The sequence below is a fragment of the Lepidochelys kempii genome, chromosome 1 (genome assembly GCF_965140285.1).
Source record: "Lepidochelys kempii isolate rLepKem1 chromosome 1, rLepKem1.hap1, whole genome shotgun sequence".
Taxonomy (NCBI): Eukaryota; Metazoa; Chordata; order Testudines; family Cheloniidae; genus Lepidochelys; species Lepidochelys kempii.
Window position 1 is genome coordinate 347,580,101 of NC_136380.1, and position 21,891 is coordinate 347,601,991.

The window sequence follows — 21,891 nt, forward strand, 5'->3', positions numbered from 1 at the left end:
ACATTGATATGGTTACGCTGGTGCAAATGTCTCTGACACAGACAGAGCCAATGTGATGAGGGTGGATGGGGAGGAAGTTACAGCGGTGCAGATATAGGCTGGTGTATTGGAACTCTCTTGCTTTTAGCTGTTCCTGGAGACTGTCTTCCTTAGATACTCGTTGAGCTGGATTAATAATTTCTCTATCTGCGTGTGTGCATGGTATAAAGGGACCCAGGGACTCGGCTCTGTGCACTGATTAACCCCAAACATGTGCTTCTGAGCCAACTTGGGAGCCATTCCCTCTCTCCCATTTGACTATGCCACTATTTACCAACTTCCCAGCCCGTACGTCAGCTATTCTTACTAGAGACGCTGAAAAAGGTACAGAGTGGCAGAGACTGTCTATAAAAATATTTATTAGATTCAGTGGTGCAAAGCAATGTGTTAATGTATTGCACAGCATGAGGGAAAGGATTGGTGGATGAGGACGGGTCCAAGGTGGAGTAGGGGCCCATCTGAGAAGGAGCCCACAGAATATAGGTACTTGCCCTCCCTGGGAGGGAAAACAGCAATGTAAAATATTTCCATTGCATTGGCCATTGACTGGTAACATCTGTAAAAGAGCTATGCTGGTGGTGGTGTGGTCCAAAGGACATCTGTCTCTTGTCTTCTGGAAGCACCTGGAACTTACAAGCATCTGAAATCACATTCTAACATGTCTGAAAGATTCCTGAGCAAACTATCATGGCTGACCCTGAAATAGTTAGATGTGGTTCAGGGTAAGTTTTCTGAGTCTCAGACTTGCTCTTTACTCAGGATTTTGCTGGTAGCAGAAGGAAAATAAGTTGTGTTCTTCTTTTGATGGCTTCGTAGATAAATGCTGTCTGAAAGAGAGTGGATAACAGAGGTTATGGAACTGAGGGGATGAAAGATGGGAAAGACTGTAGGGTGTGTGTTCAGTCACTGCCGGACAAAGTTAAAATGTTGCTTTAATAAATGATTTAGGTCCATAGACACTGACACATGCAGGGAACAAAATGTCTTGTGTAATATTGTTGTGGGGCAGCTCCAGAGTCAGGTGGGGATTGCTGTGGGGTGAGATGCATAAAGGTTTGGGCAGCTGGAGGAGATAACATTGGACGTGCTTGTCAAAGGCATTTGGCAGGTCAGAGTAAAGATGGTGCATGGTTGTTTCATGGACAGAGCAGTGCTTACTCCACAGACTTCTTGTCTCCTCCCCTGACCATCTTACTCACCAGGCTGCAGGTCTCCAGGCCTTCTCTATCCATCTTTCCCAGCAGCACACCCCACCTCACTTGACCTGATAGTCTGGGACTCAGGGCTGAGCCTCGGTACGCTCCAAATTACTGTGCAAATCATGTTTCAGAATAAGAACTGCTCCAATACCTGGGGCTGCAAACTGGGGTCTGATTTTGATCAGTAGCCTCTAATTTTGCAGGCAAACTGGTTGCACTCAGCTACCTAACCAATTGACGGTACCCACAATAATAGAGGCTGGTTTGGGGGTCCCTCCTCAAAATGAGACTCGAATCCTGGAAAGGAAACGATTCACAGAGTCTCTGTATCTAGAAGACTCCAAGATTTTGTTATATGATAGGCATGTTCCCCAATATCAGTGGTACGAAGTAATCTGGGTCGGTGCCCTCAGTAATATTGGTTACAGAGGGTTACCAGTGTATTGCTCCTCTGCATTCATCATAGTGCTTTGGCAGGAGGTTACAGATAATATTTCTCAGCTACTTGATAGTTTCCTATTTGTTCCCCTGAATAATCCTGCCTGGGGATGGTGCAGCTCAGCTTTTTCCATACTCTGGAAGCTTTTGCCACCAGCTTTATTGTTTGCTGTAGGTGGGGGGGTGAAATACCTACTGAGTGAAAGATAAAGGAACATGAGTGCTGCTATGGTGCAACAGACCAAGGTCCATCAGATTTAGCCACTATCTGAGACAGGTACTAACTCCTGGCACTACAAAGGGAAAGTGTATACCAACCAATAAGGTACCTAACTCTGCACTACTATGCCATAGGGTAAGAGAGAAACTTCCTTCTGACTGCAATCAGTGATCCATTTATGGCCCTGAAGCATGAGGATGGTTATCCCATATCTGTCTAGAGCACCTGCAGGTGCTATGTATAAGGAGAGACAGCTTTAATTCTTTTTCCAGTTCTTACTACGCATTTTTCTTCACTATCCTGCAAGAGCAACACAAGAACTGAGAGGAAGGATGGTCTAGTGATTAGGGCACTCGTCTGGGACAGGAGAGCATCAGGGTCAATTCCTGGCTCTGCCACAGACTTCTCATGTGATCTTGAGTAAGTCACTTAGTCTCTTGGTGACTCCGTTCCCCTTCTGTAAGCTGGTGATCCCCACAGATGGTTTGGGAGAAATATATATTAAAGATTGTGAGGTGCTCAGATACTACAGATGGCGGGCAAATAAGTACTTAAGATACACCCAAATCATGTATGACAACAAAGGTTATATCCTTCCATCTGTTTTAAACTTGTGCCTTTTAATTTCATCAAGTTCCCTTTTGTTTTGGATTTATATGAAAGGGCCTAAGTGCTTGACAGACCTTCTCTGTTGTTTTAAATACCTCCATCATATCCCTTCTTATTCTGCCCCTTTCTAGACTACGGACTAGTCCTCATCTCTCTATGTAGGAAGGCAGCTTCCTCCCCTCTATGCCTCCATTCATTTTTTGTTTCTCTTCTCTGGGTCTTTCTTCTGTTCCATTTAGAGATAAGGTCACCTTGTTCATCTCTGTTTGGCAGGGCCAGATTTCTCCCAATGCCTTGTGCAGTCTAGTTTCAAATGACCGAACAGTGGGGATTCCAATACTTTCATTGGAACACTATTCCACAGATGAATGGACCTACCACTGCCAGGAAGCATCTGGACGAACTTCTAAGCTTGCTCGTCAAACTGATTTCAATTTATTTTAGGAGATGTTTTTTTAATCCTTATTTTAAACGTAAAAATGAAAATACTTCTTAAAAATCCAAGCAGATGCAGCACGTTCACTTAAATAAAATCCCATTAGGTCTGATTTTCAGAAGTTCTGACCACCCACAACTCCAAATGACATCAATGGAAGTTGCAGGAGTTCTGGGTGTCTGAAAATGAGACCTAATGTTTGTTTCTTTATGAATTAAATATATATAAAAGATGTTTTGCAGCTTACCTTTATGTTCTTTCTGTATGGGTCCTAGGTGGTCCTAAGCTGTATTCTTCACTATCAGATCACCAACTGCTTCTTCTCTGGCGTGGTCTTTACACTGCATATAAGAGGCCACCTGAAGTTTTTTCAGAACTTTCCACATGGACAGTTCTCCTTGGGCATTTAAACGCCCGTGTGACTTCTCTTTTGAAAGCAACCATTCATTAAAACAAGAATTAAGAGATATGTCCAAGTTATCTAGACACTCTCTTATGGGTACAGGATGTTCAATCTGTTCATACCTCAGCTCAAAGAACAGACCAAGTATGTAATAAGTTTTATGAGACCATTCCTATCCTCTCTTTGAAACGATGGTGGGACTGGAAATCAGATCCTCTGCATACCTGCCACATCTTAGAAATGAGGCTGTATTTCCAATCTCAAGTTGAGTAGCTGGCATGTGGTAATTGACAAGTCAGCGCCTAATGCAATTGGCCTGTTGGTCTTTGTAAGCAGTAAGGATCCCTTGGCCCCTTTCAAGTTTAATGGATGCACTGATTTCACTAAGTGTTATTATTCAACCAGTCGATATCACACAAGATGATGACATCACCTCTGTCCCTTCACTTGGTTGTTCTGGACCGTCTGAGCCATTGTCTTCTGGTGGTGTTCTGTCCCTTTGTTCTGACTCTTCTGTGGTCATGGAAATTGCTATCACAGGCATCGTGTATTGTCGCCTCATGTGGCTGCAAAAGGAAAAATTCATGCAATCAGAAAAGGTTGGCAACTGCAGGCTAAAGGAATCTGCTAGGCTGTCTGTGTACTAAAATGCTGACCAGGAATGTGAAATGTCAGTGGGGAAACACGTGAATCACAGACAGTCTCAGTCTTTGATTATTGACTAATTAGATACCAGGCCGTGCTTCTGGGCTTCTTTGTTACATTAGGGCTTTGTTACAGCTCCAGCAGCATAAAGACATCTTGAAGTGGGTGTAAGATCTGACGTTTGTGTGTTGTCAAGGAGCCCTAGTGTAAATGAGAATCAAGCCCTCAGACATTAGAGATGGAAAAGACGTACTTGAACAGTTTATTCAGGCCATCTACAGTCCCTTCAAGACAGCACGGATCTCGGTGTACTATATTTGTGAGTGCTCTACCTTGTCTAACTTTAAATGATTCATGTCGCAGGCCTTCTACCACATTCCTCTGGAGGCTATTTCACAATCTCAGTAGCTCAGTAACTTGTTGTGAGTTTCCTGATGCTATTCTGGCTAAATCTTCCCTTCTAGATATCATCATCTAGTTTCACCCCATGTACAACCCTAAACAATTCTCTTCCCTCTGTCATGTTTACACATTACAAATAAGTCAGTGATGGTTACCATGACCCCAGCTAAGCCAACGTTTGCAATAATTACCTTTTAATGTTTGCAAACCTTCTTGTCAACTGTCTGTAATGGGCCACTCTCTTACCACTTCAAAAGTTATTTTTCCTCCCTTGGTATCCTGCTGTTAATTGATTTATCTCATTAAACTCATATCACACTTGGTAAAGCAACCCCCATCCTTTCATGTATTTATACCTGCTCCTGTATTTTCACTCCATGCATCTGATGAAGTGGGTTCTAACCCATGAAAGCTTATGCCTAAATAAATTTGTTAGTCTCTAAGGTGCCACAAGGACCCCTCGTTATTTTTGCTGATACAGGCTAACACAGCTACCATTCTGAAACCTGTCTCCAGGTTTCTGTCTCTCTAGCAGATGTAGGGCTCAATTTTGAAAAGTGACCTGCATTTTTGGGAGCACAACATTTCACTTACATGTACCTCTGTTGACTTGCCTACATATGTGACTGGGTTCACAAACTGGGCACTTAGCTGTCTCAATGACAGTGTTTATTGCCACAGTTAATTATGGATGCAGCTATTTATAGACACAAAAATGGAGGCAGGTTAAAGTCCTCTTTAAAAATGGGATCTTTGGCCTTTCTTTTCTAATGAATCCTGACTGCCCCTTAAATAAATAATTATTGCTTTTTATTGCTCTTCTGAACTCTTTCCAAGTGTTATACTAAAAACCATGCCAATGCTGTGGAAGGTCTCTTTGTAAATAGGTTTTGTTTTAAAAATTTAAATAATAAAACATAAAAGACTGACGATAGAATAGGAGAATAGTTACAAATACAAGCGATGGCCCCAGTGTTCCAGGTATCTTGCCATTTGGAAACTGTCCTAGCATCAAGGTGACTTTCACCCATGTGTAAAGGGCAAGTACAGAGCCTGTTCCCCAGTTAAATTCCAGTTAAACCCTATTTTGAGGACGTAAGCAGAATTTAAGAGCTGCCCTCAGCACCGAGGGGAATTTCACTCATCAGTGCTCATCGGCAGCTTAACTGATGTGTCCCCAGTGAAAATTTAATGACAGTCTCAGTTAGTTGGAGAAAGAGATTATGATTGAGACTGTCAAAGCTGCCTAGGGGATTTAGATACACAGTTTCACAATTCTTATGAGCGTTAATGGGAGTTGTGCATCTAAATTCCCTGCATGGTTTTGAAAAATCTCAGGCTGCTTCTTTCCTGCAACTTCGCTATACTGCATCATTATGTAATTACATTATTGGAATACTTACACTCGCTGTCTCCAGACACAACATAATACAACAGCTACAGCGATCAGCAACATGGGAAACCCTGCCAGAGAAGAAAACAAAAACTAAACTCTTCTGTATTTAAAATAAAGACCAACGATGTGACATCTATATCTCGGAGCCCCGGTGTCCTGGCCAAATTTGAGTTCTAGTAAACGCCTCTGCTCTTGAGGGAGAAGCACCAAAGGGATCTTTATTTCATTAACCAGTGAGCTGGTACCTCAATTTACATCTGATCTGCAAGATGACTCTTCCAGTAGCATAGTGCCCCTCCCCCCTTGGTCCGACCTTGGCTCAGCCATGATGCCCGGAGCCTACCATGTCCTGGCTCCTCCCCCCACCCTGCACACCAGGGAACAGCTGATCAGGAAGTGTGGGAAGGGAGGGGGAGGCACTGATTGGCGGGGCTGCTGGTGGGCGGGAGGTGCTGGGAGCGGGGGAGCTGATGCGGGGCTGCTGACGAATTAGTGTGGCTCTTTGGCAACGTACATTGGTAAATTCTGGCTCCTTCTCAGGCTCAGGTTGGCCACCCCTGTCCTAGGGAGTCTCCCATCCAGTTACCATGCAGATCCGATGCTGCCTAGCTGGAGGGATTAGATGCAATCTCAGCCTGAGCTGGATTTGGTGGCTGACGTGTAACAAACAAAACAAACCACAAACCACATCCTCTCAGATTTATAGACTATAAACCTTAATGTAGCAGAATAGTTCTTACCCACAGAAGAAAACATAACTTGGGTGGAAACTGTAAAAGAATAGGGAAGAATGTATGTTTACAGCTGGATTACCACTCCACGGAAGCATTAAGCCATACCTCCCTCCTGCCCACATTGCCAGCCCCTCCAAAAGCTGCAGAGCAACACTGGAAGCAAAGCAAACCCAAATGCAGCACTACAGTGTGTGACTGCCGGCGGCGCGTGACTCACGTGGAGGGGGGCAGGGCGGTGAGAAGAGGAAGAAGGGGGCGGGGCCTTAAATTAGTGCCTGGTGTGTCACCGTTTCTGAGAGCCTTGAATTAATGGGTTAAAGGCCAAATTAGGCCTTGGTGCAACTCCAGTGACTCCAACAAAGTTCTGACCCCAACACTAAGGCTGGATTTCGCTTTCTGATTCTGCATTAAGGAACCAATTAAAGCCAATTATGCCTGGCCCCTACGTAGGTACTCAGAAGACAGAGATGCTGGCAAGAACATTTCCACCCCATTCTCCTGCAGTTCCCCTCCCCTGAGCACAGGAGTCACGTCCTCCTAGTGGCCTTGGGCTGCTAGCACCCCAAAGGAGGTTGGGAAGGGGGCAAAGAGGTGACAGGCCCTGGCTCCCCCACTGCCCCAGAAGGATACAGGACTGGAAGGGACTTCCTGGGTCATCAGATCCATCATATAAGCCTATTCATAATAGAGCTGGCTGGCCATGGAGGGAGAAGCATGCTGCACCTCTGGAGGGGGGGCAACAGAGAATGCACTCGCTCCAGAAGGCATGCAGCTCCTCGCTGGCCCCACTGCAGAGCTGAACGGGCACACTCTACACCTCTCTAAATGCATCCAAACTGCAGAGCACTGGGCACAGCACTTCACCTCCTTGCCCAGCATGCAGTGTGGCTCATGCGAATGACCTGGGATGAATTCTTCAGGGGCTGTTTCTCTGTTGGTTGTTTTCAAGTCCTGGTAAGGCTATGTAGGTAGAGCTCCCCAGAACATTAGAGATTTCCCTTCCCCCCACGCCCCTTTTAAGAATTTCTCAGTGAGTATTACAGCTGTTCAAAAGAATCTGTGAATTTCAAAATTGGGAAAAATTTCAATGATTTCTGTGATGTCCCCCCCCACCCCGCTGGTTTTCAATCAGTTTTGTACAGTGAGCTGAGATTTTTTGAAACTTTGACAAATGTTGAATTTTTTTGACCTTTTATTTAAAAAAGGGAAAATATGCAAATTTTTTCAATGACAAAAATGTTTCCCTTTCTTCCTCTACCAGACTGAGGTTGAGCGAATACTTAAACAGGACATTACTAAATTTTCATTTAAAACTATAGCCCAGTGCTGCCTATTTGTTTTATGTCACATTTCATTTATTTTATCATCATTTAGATTTCTAATTTCTTCAGCATTAAACTCCTGGTTTCAAACATGGGGACCTGAAGAAGAGCCTGGAACATACATACTGTGACAAAGTTCCTCCTCTGCCTTGGTGGGTCCTGCGCTTATTGGCGGATTTGCTCGCCTCAGAGATTCATGGCAGCCCTCAGTTTGGCCACTTTTGCCAGTGGCTCAAACCTGCCATTCACTCAGCTAACCTCATTACTGGCCAGCATGGGGAAAAGGAGGAGAACAATCCCCGCAGTCTCTGCTGACCCACCTAGTGTGTCAGGGGACAGGCCAGGGACCTTCCCCTCTGGTGGAACCCACAGTCCAGGTCAACTCCTCTTGTATCAAATAGGGAGTTGGGGGGGATGGGGGGAACCCGGACCCGCCCTCTACTCTGGGTTCCAGCCCAGGGCCCTGTGGATCATAGCTGTCTACAGTGTCTCTTGTAACAGCTGCATGACAGCTACAACTCCTTGGGCTATTTCCCCATGGCCTCCTCCCAACATCTTCTTTATCCTCACCGCAGGACCTTCCTCCTGATGACACCTGTACTCCTCAGTCCTCCAGCAGTACGCCTTCTCACTCTTAGCTCCTTGCACGTCTCTTGCTCCCAGCTCCTCGCATACACCTAACTGAAGTGAGGTCCTTTTTAAACCAGGTGCCCTGATTAGCTTGCCTGCCCTAATTGATTCTAGTAGCTTCTTAATTGGCTCCAGGTGTCCTAATTAGCCTGCCTGCCATAATTGGTTCCAGCAACTTCCTGATTGTTCTGGAACAGCCCATTATCTTACTCAGGGAAAAGGGACCTGCTTAATCTGGGGCTAATGTATCTACCATCAATCACTCTCTTGTAGCTGCCTGGCCTGACTACCCCCCAACTCAACACCACAGGGTTGGGCAACTTGGGATGTCAGGCAAGTGTACCAGCGACAAGCCATCTGCATTGCCATGGTGGCTTCCAGCCCGGTGTTGTATGGTGAAAGGTTGGAAAGGTTGTAGAGACAGGAACCATCTGGTCACTCTTGCGTACTTTTCTTTATTTCGCTGCTTCCACTGGGTGCATGATTGGTCACAAGGCTAAACTGTCATCCCAGTAGGTAATAACATAGTGTTTCCATGGCCCATTTCACAGCAAGGCACTCTCTCTCAACCACTACATACTTCTGCTCTCTCGGGAGGAGTTTCCTTCAGATGGCAAAGGATTGGGTGTTCTTTGTCTCCGATCATTTGCGATAGGACAGCTCCCAATCCTGCTTCAGATGTATCTGTTTGTAAAATGAACTCTTTGTTGAAGTCCAGTGCTATAAGCATAGGGTTATTGCAGAGGGCTGTCTGTAGATCTGTGAATGCTTTCTCTGCAGCATCTGTCCACTTCACCATGTCCGGACCCCGGGCTTTTATCAGGTCAGTCAGGGGACTCGCTCTGGTGGCAAAATGAGGAATAAATCACCGGTAGTACCCCACCACACCCAGGAATGCCCGGACTTGCTTTTTCTGATTCAGCTGGTGCCAATTTTGGATGGCCTCCAGTTTGTTCAGTTGGGGCTTGACCATGCCCCTTCCTACAATGTAGCCAAGGTATTTAGCCTTGGCTAGCCCTATAGCACACTTGGCTGGGTTGGCTTTGAGGTCAGCCAGTCTTAGCGTGTCCAGAACCGCTTCCACCTTTTCCAACTGGTCGGGGGTGTGAATAATCATGTCGTCCAGGTACACAGCTGTATAACTGGTATGGGGCCACAGGAGCTTGTCCATAAGACGCTGGAAGGTGGCAGGTGCCCCATGCAGTCCAAAAGGAAGAACAATATATTAAAACAGATCCTCTGGTGTAGAGAATGCCATTTTTTCTTTCGCATCTTTGGCAAGGGGGATCTGCTAGTATCCCTTTGTTAAATCAAGGGTGGTCAAAAGTTGGACATTGCCCAGGCAGTCAACTAACTCATCGATACGGGGTATGCATCGAATTTGGATATCTCATTCAGCCGGCGAAAGTCATTACAAAACCTAGTGGTGCCATCGGGTTTGGGCACCAATATAATCGGGCTCGACCATTGACTGTGGGTCAGACCATTGACCTAATCTGCCTGAGCTCTAGGGGGCCAGTCTCTGTTGCCTCTCCTGGTTCAGAGACATTAGGGTGGGGGGTCAGGCAGGGCAGCCTCCTTTTCAGCTACCTGGGCCGCCTGCCCACAAGGGTGACCTCTGTCCCTGGGTCAAGGCCTTAGCTGCCCTTCTTTCCCTTTTGGTCTTTCTACCCTGCCTGGGAGTGAAGAGCAAATCTGGGGATATTTCAGAGAAGATTGCGGGTTGAAGCTAGTGAAGCCAGTAGGTTTTCAAGGTTTCACTCTCCTGTAGCCATCTGGCCTGACCCTGTCACAATACATACAACCTTGGGGTGTGCAACACCTCCTGCAAACAGATGAAGTGTCCCACAGATGCCACACAGATAACGGATATTACCCAAACTCACCTCCTCACTGTGGCTTCTCTTTATTCTTAATTAAATTAACACATCCCCAAAGCAGGACTTCACTTACAAACATGAGCCTTAACCCAAAATGTTTTCCGTCCATAGCAGGGTAATTAAGGGTTTTCCCTGCAGAATCTCCCTCTAGTTCTCTTTTGCACCAGGGAAGATGCTGAATCCCTTATATTCCTGAGTGGAGCTAATGAGACCAGATAGGCGGGTTGTCAGGGTGAGTCAGCCAAATAGTTCTGCATCGTCATACTTGTTCTAAAGCCTGATCCCAGTCACACCATATGTATGCGCACAACACAATTCATTCCTAGCATGAATGGATTACTATGATTGAAAGAGAGGATGGGAAGTCTTGTGATGAAGCTACTGGACTGAGACTCAGGAGATCTGGTTTCAGTGGTGCTCAGATACTGTGGTGAGGGGGTCGATATCTGGATCTCCCACGTCTCAATTTTGTTTCAAAATAAAAACTAGATCCAGCCTCCCCTTGCAGAGCCATTTTCTCTGCCTTCTATTCTTCCCTTATAAGCTAGGAAAGCTGACAGTACTCAGACACATATCAAGAAGAAGTGCTGTTTCTGAGACTTACGATTTAGAGGGACTTAGCCCATTTTTCCTACTGGCTCTAACAAGAGACATACTTTAAAAAACAAGCAGGTGTAGAGATGGGGAGGCCCACAGTGCGGTGGGTCAGCACTATGGACAGGTTTCAGAGTAGCAGCTGTGTTAGCCTGTATCCGTAAAAAAGAAAAGGAGTATTTGTGGCACCTTAGAGACTAATGAATTTATTTGAGCATAAGCTTTTGTGAGCTACAGCTCGCTTCATTGGATGCATACAGTGGAAAATATGCATCCGATGAAGTGAGCTGTCGCTCACAAAAGCTTATGCTCTAGTAAATTTGTTAGTCTCTAAGGTGCCACAAAGTACTCCTTTTCTTTTCACTATGGACAGGTGTCATAGAATCATAGAATATCAGGGTTGGAAGGGACCCCAGAAGGTCATCTAGTCCAACCCCCTGCTCGAAGCAGGACATATTCTTTGAATATGTCTTTAGATCATAGCTGCTGGACTTGAGTTTAAATCTGATCCAAAGTAACAAATGGACAGGAGCTGTTCTGATGTTTCATCCTAGTCCCCGGGGTCTGTTTATGGACCACCTCGGAGTCTGGCAGGGTTGGCTGTGGCTGCCTGAGAGGGCCAGGGCTGGAATGGCTGCAAGTCAGGGCTGAGATGAACCGACAGAGTGCAGTGGAATAGCCGGGGACCTGTGGGTTGTGACTGAGGTGAACTGGCAGAGCTGGGGAGGTGAGGGGGCAGGACTAGAACAGTAGGGAGCACTGCAGATTAGCAAACAGATGTGAAGGCGAGTTTATCGCGCTAGGTTAGCTAGCTGGGTTGGGGCTGAGGTGCCTCCGCGGGCTTTTGTGAGGTAAGATTTAGTGTGCCTCACTCCGAATCAGCCGCGGTGGCTGGGTCAGTGTGCACTGCCTAGGCCCCTTGCCCAGTGATGTGAACACAGGGCTGGAGGAGTACCGCAGCCATGACTAGGGATGGCCAGTTCCCCTTCTTCCTCTTCCTCCTCCTTTCCAGGCCTGCCTCACAACTCCCCACCCCTGAGGCCAGTGCAGGAGGTATAGATGCTGTTGTCTTCATCTATGTGATGGATTGGGAGAGACAGTAAGGGGGGCCAGAGATACAGTGTGAATTGAGAGAGCTGGAGGAGGGTGAAAGAACCAGGGGTCTAAGCAACTCAGTGGGGCTGAAGAGGCTCCAAGACACACAAGGTGTGGGGGGGCTGGGACCCACAGAGTGGGGTGGGGTGGTGAAAGACCATGGGAGAGGAGTTGGGGAGACCCAGTAGGAGAGTCTGTGGGCAGATGGGTGGGTGGGGGCAGGGCTGTCCCTAGCCATCTGGGGGCCCTACGCAGTCCCCCCCACGGGGTGGGGTGTGTGTGGGGGTCCAGGTCTCCGCGGGAGGGGTGTGGGGCTGGCCCCAGGTCTCCGTAGGGGAGGGGGGGGGCTGGCTTCAAGGGCAGTGGGGAACCGCCCCCCAACACTCACCGGCGGCGTGGCTGGGGCCGGATCGCTGCACTTCCTGCCGCCGGTGAGTGCAGGCCAGGCCCTGCTGCAGTCCTCAGGGGAGCTGGGGCAGGGCTGGGGTGGAGCAGGGCTGGGGTGGAGCAGGGTGGGGGCCATGTGGAAGGGGCGGGGCCAAGGGCTTTGGGGAAGGGGTGGAGTGGGGGCAGGGCTGGGGTGGAGCAGGGGTGGGAAGAAGCAGGGCTGGGGCGGAGCAGGGGCCGGGGTCATGGGGAAGAGGCGGAGCAGGGGCTGAGCAGCATGCAGCTGCGTTGGGCACCAGGAAATGTGGTGCCCCAAATTTCCTGATGCCCTACGCAGCTGCATACTTTGCGTATGGGTAGGGACGCCCTGGGTGGGGAGAACAGAAAGTCAAGCGGGACGTGTCGTGCCTTGGAAAGAGGAGAGGGGAAAGATGGGAGGATGGGGAAAAACAAATAAAAGGAGAGAAAAAGAAGAAAAGAAAACATTAAATGGCTAGAAGAGGAGACAAGAAGAGAGGAATGAGAACATGGAGGAAAGAAATGGAGGGAAGAATGAAGCAGCAAGAAATAGTGCACACGTTTAAGGACAGATTAACTGTTCTTTTCTCCCATTCTCCAAGGCCTAGACTGGGCCAAATCATTGGGCCCTCCCCATTCTTTACCTACTGGGCTTTTTCCATTAAATCTACCCCTTCCGGTCACTGGAGTTAGGCCATACTGTTCACACTTGGGTGCCTCCAGGTAGGCATCTATATCAGGGGTGGGCAAACTACGGCCCGCAGGCCAGATCCGGCCTGTCAGGGCTTTGGATCTGGCCCATCAGGGCTTTGGATCCGGCCTGTCAGGGCTTTGGATCTGGCGCAGTGGGGCTAAGGCAGGCTTCCTGCCTGCCCTGACCCTGCGCCACTCCTGGAAACAGCCGGCACCATGTCTTTGTGGCCCCTGGGGAGGGGGGTGCAGAGGGCTCCGGAACGGGGAACCGCAGCCAATGAGAGCTTCGGGGGTGGTACCCACAGGTGAGGGCAGCGTGCAGCAGAGCCGCCTGCCCCTCCCCCCACCCCCTGGAGCCACTGCTGAACATGCTGGCCACTTCTGGGAAGAAGCGAGGCTAGGGCATGCAGGGAGCCTGCCTTAGCCCCACTGCCACCCTGGAGCCGCTCCAGGTAAGCGGCACTGGGCCGGAGCCCACACCCCAAACCGGTCCTGCACCCCAACCCCCTGCTCTCAGCCCCTTACCCCCTGCCTTGAGCCCCCTGCTGCACCCCTTCTGCAACCCAATCCCCTGCCCTGAGCCCCCAACCTCCTGCCTGAGCCCCTGCCACACCCCTCCTGCACCCCAACCCTCTCCCTGAGTCCCCCCCGCACTCTGCACCCCCTCCTAGACCCTACCCCCCTGCCCTGAGCCCCTTCCCACACTCTGCACTCCCTCCTGCACCCCAACCCCCTGCCCTGAGTCCCCAAACTCCTGCACCCCACAACCCCTTCCGCACACCACACCCCCTGCCCCAGCCGTACATTCATGACCCTGTATACAATGGAACAGAGCTGTCTGCATGGAGAAGTTGCATCAGTTTCGTTAACCCGGTGCAAATCCCAGTGATGATATTCTTATTGTGGACTACTGAGTGGCTTATTTCATTTTAGCATAATCCAATTTTCTTTTTAACTGATTAAACAAATTGAAATAAGACATTCTGAAATCGAAATAAGAGCCACGTAAACTTGCATTGGTTTGACAGTTATTATTTCTATTGTGGCAGAGCCAAGGAACACCAGTTATAGCTCACTGATAGACCTCATTGTGCTATAAAAACACAGACCCAAAAGACGGTTCCCTACCCAGCAAGTTTAAAATTTAAGTATAAGACGAGGGCAATAGGGAACAATGAGACAATACTGGTTAGCATGACAGGTAGGGCTTTTCTACCAATTTAGTTAAACTGGTACAACTTTGTGTGTGGACATGATTTTAAAATGGGCTTAATTTAGTTTAGACTGCACCTGTAAGGGTTTGTTTATATGCAAACTGCAACCAAAATAATGAAGTTGGTTTTAATTCACAGCTTTAGTTATTTCAGTGCAGATCTGTGTGTGGACACTTATTTCAAATGAAGAGTATATGATTTCAGTGTAATGTAAATTGGTATTTTTACTGAATTTAATTTATTGGAATAGGACACTTTTATTTACATCTTATGCTGATATAAACAACATTTAAACTGAGATTAGAGTGTCCACACTGGGGTTTGTATCAGTTTAACTAAATTGTTTTTTAAATCGATTTAAGTTAAACCAGTGCAACTTGTGTGTGTAGACAAAACCTGAGTTAAACTGGTGCCGTGTGTGTGTGTTTGGACAAGGCAGCAGGTACATGTAGTCCCTGTGAATATTCTGATGTACTAGGTGATACTGAAATGGTTAAGCAGGGTGCCTAGCAGGCAGCGTTGTTAGCAGGTTAGTTTGGCCCATGCAGTTAGAATACTAGGGATCGGTTGGTGACAAACCTTTAGTGCTATGGGTGACTGCTGTGAGAAGCTGTGTTGAGTCTCCTGTGGTCACATTGGCTGGCACTGCTGTTGACCAATCTCCTTCTGTTGTAACTGTTTCCAACAATGGCTCATCAGTCCAGAGCTGGGAGGTGTGTGTGTCCTGGCTGGCTGTGCTGCGCCGTTGTGTTGTGTCTTCCGTGGTCACGCCAGCAGGCCCCTTTGATGACCTGATCTCGGTTGTTGCTGTTGCAAGTGTTCCCCATGAAGGCTTGTCAGTCCTGAGCTGAGAGACGGGGCCGGCTAGTGATGAGGTGGTCTCCCTTTCATAGGATGGTGTGGAGGCCATGACTGGGACTGTGGTAATCTCTGCAGTTACTCTGGTTACTGGTGGTTTAGCTGGTGTAAAAGTCTTTGATTCTAGCAAGTGGTTAAATATATTCTTAGGCACATTTGAAAGACAAACGAACTGTTGCTTTTATTTTAGTTCTTTACGTCCCGATTCAGGCAGGTGTATAAGCAGATGCCTAACTTTGAAATTAATGGGATTGCTCACATGCTTAATGTTAAGCATATGCTTAAGGACTGTCCTGAAATGAGACCTTAAAAACTAAACACGTGAATGTTTCTTACCCAGATTCATTCTTCCCTGGGCAGATACCTGATTTGAGCACTCTTGTCTCTGGGTTACAAGGTGAAGAGGTGTAATGACAATAAAATAGTATTTTATAATACATTCAACTATATAGTTAACTTTTTAATAGATTATTTTGTATTCTTGTTGTCAGAGGTGTTAGTAGCGGAGCTCCCTGGCAGGGTCAAGCCCCATGGTACTAGGTGTTGTATGAACGCATAGTGCAAGACTGTCCCTGCCCTGAGAGCTGAGAATCTGACTTAAAATGAGGCACCACAAAGGAGTGTAGTAAACAGCAGAGAAGGGCGGAGGAGGAGGAGATAATAGACATCAGAGTCAGGCACTGCGACCAGATTTTTCAAACACGGGTGCTTAAATTAGCCACTGAAACCCATATTGAGGCACTGTGAAAAATGGCCTGGTTTTCGATTCAGCCCATGGGAGATGAAGTTGCTCAGGACCTTGGAAAATCAGGCCACTCTGATGAAGGATTTAGGTGCCTAACTTTAAACACCTGCCTTTGGCAACAACGGCTTAGGTATGTTTAAGTACCACTGCGGCCACAACCATCAAGGACAGGGGAGGAGGAGGAATAGTGAACCAGATTCTCAGCTGGCGTAAATCAGCATGGCGTGGCTGATTTCAGTGGAGCCACACTGATTTACAGCAGCTCAGGATCTGGTCCACTGTATCTAACTTAAAAATCAACACCTGAATTTCAGTCTCTCCCCCCACCACCCAAAAAATAAAATAAAATAAAATAAAAGCTTGGATTCTCTCTAGTAAAGGGAGCTTACCTTTGCTGACAGGACTGGTTGCCTCTGTCCTAGGTGCTGCTGATGTCTGTTTGGGGCTGGAAGTTAAAGGAGGTAGAGCAGGGTCCCCTGGTGAAAGAAGACACAATGGTATGCTTGTAAGGAGTGACAATACCTTGCCCTTCCATAGTGCCCCTTACCCATAGAGCTCAAAGCACTTTTACAAATAGTACTAAATGAAGCCTCAGGTAGGGAATTATTAGCTGCAACCAGGGAAAGTGAGACAGAGAGGAAGCAAGGGACTTGCCCAAGACAATTGTAAGCGTAGAACCCTGAAGTCCTGACTCCATTCCCTGCTTTATTCACTAGATCACACCGCTCCTCTACATAACAACTGGAATTATCTTTGCCCTAGCAAGGTAGAACTCATCCACCCTGTATCTCTACCTAAAAATCAAAGATAGCTAGCAGGCAGCTGGTAATGTTCTGCCAGTCAGTCTTGAGAGCAGCATGTATCACACAGACACCTTTCTTTGTAGTGTGGGGCTCCATTAAGTCAATGGAAAGACTCCAGTTATCTCCAGTAGGCTTTAGACGGGGCCCCACGTGAGTGTTAAGGAACTTGGGGGAATCAGGCGTGCAGCGACTGTGTGGAGAGGTGCAGAATAGGGATGCCACAACCTCTCAGATGGAGTCCGATTTTTCAGGTGCCTCACAAACCAGCAGTGGCTTCCCCACAGCACTGCGTAATTGGCTAGGTGCATTACTGGAGGGGTTTTTTGCCTTTCTGACATCCAGATGCAGGCCGCTGCCAGAGTCAGGACACCATACCAGACTGGCCAGTGCTTTGATTTCCATGGCAAATCCTCAACCTGCACTGGATCTCTCCTCGTGTCCCAAGCACAAACATCTGAGACCACTTCATACTGCTTAGGCATCCCTCTCACCTACTTACAGAGGGCCAGGTTCTGCAAATCCCGCTCAGGTTGAGTGCTTACTCCCCTGAGCATTGAGTTCAATGGGACTATTTGCATGAGTGGGTGCTACTCAGTGTCAATGTTGCAGAATTTGGCCCTTAGTCCATATTTTGCTGAACACAATAGGCCATACGCATCCTTGGTGTAAGTGGGCATAGCCACATCTAAATCCACACAGGGATCAACTGGACCCAGTATCATCCCAGTGCAGCACAATTATAGAATGATCATTGTCCTCTAGCTGAGGTTCACTTTTGTCTACCGTCCTGTAGATAATCTTCTGACATTGCATTCCTTACATTCAGTCATAGCATTAAGCACAGCGGCATCATACCACACTGACAGCAGTTACTTACTAATACAACGTAGATTTGGCTCTGTCCAACGGAGCGTTTTGGTGACTTTGTCCATTACACACACAATGAGGCTGGATGTCCCAGCTTTCCTTTTGTAACCGTCTCTGCACGTGTACCGCAGGCTGGCATTCAACAAATTATTATTGCCGACCTGAACATCTGCATTGTTGACCTCCTTTGGCACGCTGCATCTTTCTGAAATGAAAAAAATACAAGCTGAGAGAGAAAAATATATAACGCTAAAGATCACATCACAATATTTTAAATATTGCTGGTGAACTTGAAAAATGTCTCTGGCTAGCACTGTGTGCGTGTGTACTCCTTACTGCCTTCCACTGGGTGCAGTATATCTGAGCTGGCCTTTAGGTTTGCTCTGTTGCAGAGATGCCCAAACTTTACAATGCTAGAGGCTGACCTGAGAACTTGCTAGGAGCCTGAAGCGTGCTCTGGTGGTCAGAACATAAGTATGGAGCTCCTGAGTTCTCTTCCCAGCTCAGCCAGTTGCCATGACACCTTGGCCATGTCACTTAAAACCACTGCCTAAATCTCTCCATCTGTACAATAGGAATAATGATACTTCCCGCTTGCCCAGAGCTGCTGGGAGAAATAGTTAATTGCAAACTAATGCTTTGAAGATAATTAGGACTATGTCCACAGGTGCCAACTTTTCCCGGCACCAGTGGGCGCTGGAAAACAGCTGTTTCGCGGCGCAAGCGCAGGGAGCCAGGGGGAAAAGCGGAGAAGCGGCGCTCAGGGGGAGGCGGAGGTGAGCTGGGGCGAGGGGCAGGGCGGGGAGCTGCCGATGGGGTTGGCGCCTATGACTATGTCAACAACTCAGCTGCACAACACTATTCCGAAAAGGATTTAATTAAGCATGTGTTTCACCCATGCTTTTGTTCACTGCACTTAAGCATGTGTTTTGCTTCAAGCTGAGTACTCTGCCAAACAGGGATGGACACAAGTACGCACTTCTATACATTCCTGATGTGGGGGCCTACGTCAAATATTTATGAAATGGGCCTGTTCACCAGTAGAACGTTTGTTGTATTATTATTTGTTAAATGCCTACAACAGTGTTTCTCAATCCAGGGGTCACAACCCCCAATCAGGGCCAGAATAGGTAATTGTGGGGTGAGAGGGGGGAGTTAAGGTCATGACGTGTTGCAAATTTTATTTCTCTAAAGCAAAAGAAAATCTGACTTCCCTCATTCCCTGCAAACTCTTACCCTTCAAGGTCAAGTGTTCTCGGTCAACCTTTCGAATCACATTCACAAATAAGTTACACAGGCTAATGGTTAGCATGGATACATTTTTTTTTACTCTTGTTTTTACAGTAAACATAAGGAGGTCCAAAACCTGACTCAGAGTAAGGCATTGCCAACCTGAAAAGATTGAGAAACACTGCTCTGCAAGAGCCAGTAGAAGACATGGTCCCTGCTTTAAGTTCCTTATGGTCAAAACAGACAGACGACACAAATTGGACACAAAGCATACTGGGACCTAGACCTAGTGGAAGGTTTTGAGGATGTGTGGGTGTGGGTGCGAGTGAGAGAGGAGTGGGGTTCTTGTACCTTTCTCTGAAGCATTTGGTTTTAACAGCTGTGAAAATGCTACACTGGTGTGATGGTTCTGATTTCCTTTGATCATAGCCCAGTTTTCAAATTCTTTCCATCCTCTTGCTTAATTCTACTAACTATAGCAGAGGAACTTTGAATTGGTCTCAGACTGGAGCAGACTTGTTTCACTGCCTTGACTGTCACCACTGTTTCAATCGGCAGGTTCTGGGCCAGATTCTGATCTGGTGTAAATCAAGAGTAACTCTATAGAGGGCAATGGAGTTACATTGTTGTAATAACTGTGTGCGATCAGAACCAGGCCCTTAATGTGAGCAATAAAACACTAAAGATAGATGTAGCCATGCAGAGAGCCAATATACCCCAGCTTTGTGTGTGTATGTACTGCTAATGAACGCACATCCCAAAGTGCTATATAAGAGTTAGGTGATATTATAATTATTATATAGGTTTGCTTATAAAATGCTTAAATCTAAAAACCTAAATAATTACATTTTAGAATGAAAATATTTTAATATATCTGTGCTGCTCAAAACAGTCTTTGTTGAAAGCCCATGCTTTTAATCTGTTTGTATTTAATATAATTAATAAACAATATTTAAAAGGCTTAAATCCCTGTTTTTGCTATCTTGGACGTTCAGCAAGGATGCCTTATAGTCCAAAGGAATGAAAACAACTGAACCCAGTATTGAAAGTAAAAACAAAAGCGGGTACTTTTAACAAAAGTGGGTAGTATTTTAGGCCCTGGCTTCTTTACACATGTCCACAGGGGTGGATCTGATTGAAGTAACTGGAGCTCTGTGTGGGTACAGAGGCCCTTCTGCACGGATCCAACTGCACCATCAGGGCCTTTTACAATATCTTTTCAGACTGTACATATTTTATGCAGTGGCATAATGATCTGGTTGGTGAAGAAGCTTTGTATCCCTACTGTGTGTGTGCTCATTAGGGGATGATTTCTGGGTCGTAGAACCTCTTCCACCGCTAATATGAACAATGATACTTTGCTCATCTAGAGTGGCAGAGCTCCGAGTGATTTACAAACATGAATGAAGACTCAATGTCACTGGGTGGTAGTATTATTTACCCTATTTACAGACAGGGAAATTGACACAGAAAGACTGAGTTGCCCTAAGTCACACAGGGTGAAATTCACCCCTCTGAAGAGGACCAGCACAAGAGCTATGCACCACTTAAGTTTCATCCACATGGAGTCCATGGCAGAGCTGGGGAAAGTACTGACTCCTAGTTTGATGCCTTCACTAGAAGACCATCTTTCTTCCCCTGGAATTTTGCTTGTTATATGATATGTTTACACAAATAAAGAGATGCATCTGTTTCAAATCAGTTCAGTATTTTTGCTTTGTGACCAAAAGGAGAAGACATAGCCAAAATCACCTACTGCTATGGGGAGATCATAGAATCAGAATATCAGGGTTGGAAGGGTCCTCAGGAGGTCATCTAGTCCAACCCCCTGCTCAAAGCAGGACCAAGCCCCAACTAAATCATCCCAGCCAGGGCTTTGTCAAGCATGATCAGCATGATCAGCAGTGGTCTCTACACCAGCAGCTTAATTTTAAGGCGTCACAACAAAGGAAAGTTTTAAGGAGGGCTTTGAAGGAGGATAATGGGTTACTCTTGTGGAAAACCACACTGAGAGAGTAGTTATCAGTGGTTCAGTCAAGCTGACAGGGCATATCAAGAAGATGCCCACAGGGATGTCTCCTGAATCCAGTTCTATTCAATATCTTCATCAGTGATTTAGATAATGGCACAGAGAGTACACTTATAAAGTTTGTGGACGATGCCAAGCTGGGAAGCGTTGCAAGCACTTTGGAGCACAAGATTAGAATTCAAAATGATCTTGACAAACTAGAGGAATCGCCTCAAATAACAGGATGAAATTCAATAAGGACAAATGCAAAGAACTCCACTTAGGAAGGAACAATCAGTTGCACACATACAGAATGGGAAATGACTGCCTAGGAAGGAGGACTGCGGAAAAAGATCTCGGGGTCATAGTCGATCACAAACTAAATATGAGTCAACAATGTAATTCTGTTGCCAAAAAAAGCGAATGTCATTCTGGGATGTATAGCAGGAGTGCTGTAAGCAAGACACATGAAGTAATTCTTCTGCTCTCCTCAGCACGGATAAGGCCTCAGCTGCAGTACTCTGCCAGTTTAGGGAACCACACTTTGGGAAAGATGTGGACAAACTGAAGAAAATCCAGAGGGGAGCAACAAAAATTATTAAAGGTGTGGAAAACATGACATATGAGGAAAAATTGAAAACAACTGGGTTTGCCTATTCTGGAGAAGGGAAGACTGAGAGGGACATGTGGAGAGAATGCTTATTAGCTTTCTTCAAACCATTGTGAAGGTTTTATTCGTATTTCCATTGGCAGGCAAGATATTATTGCATGCAGTTTGTCAATCATGAACAAAGAACATGGTCAACTCTTCATTAAAGTAAATATGGAACTATATTCTAATTGTTGTATCATAGCGTTAAGCATGCTGTGTGAAATCTTGATATCCAGGGTCCTCCTTATGGGTAGCTGACACCGCTTTACACAAAGCAGTTGTGTAAGAGTTTGTCTACAGCAGTGATTTGCAACCTTTTTTCATCTGCGGACCCCTAAAAAAATTTCAAATGGAGGTGAGGTCCCCTTTGGAAA

The 21,891-nt window shown here is 46.5% G+C and overlaps 1 protein-coding gene across 2 annotated transcripts in view; it reads right to left on the bottom strand.

Annotated features, from left to right (window-relative positions):
* Positions 1-384: 384 nt before the first annotated feature.
* LOC140905480 (uncharacterized) overlaps positions 385-21,891 on the bottom strand; it is a 59,272-nt gene continuing 37,765 nt past the window's right edge. The window contains exons 2-8 of one of the 2 annotated variants that reach the window (XM_078851193.1): positions 17,638-17,832; positions 16,347-16,433; positions 14,934-15,335; positions 6,528-6,557; positions 5,795-5,855; positions 3,189-3,910; positions 385-866 (exon numbers count right to left, since the gene is read on the bottom strand). In XM_078851193.1, coding sequence (XP_078707319.1) covers positions 3,742-3,910; positions 5,795-5,855; positions 6,528-6,557; positions 14,934-15,335; positions 16,347-16,433; positions 17,638-17,832 — 944 coding nt within the window. In that variant the 3' untranslated portion in view covers positions 385-866; positions 3,189-3,741. The remainder of the gene's footprint in view (positions 867-3,188; positions 3,911-5,794; positions 5,856-6,527; positions 6,558-14,933; positions 15,336-16,346; positions 16,434-17,637; positions 17,833-21,891) is intronic. The other variant, XM_078851194.1, reaches the window with a different exon arrangement.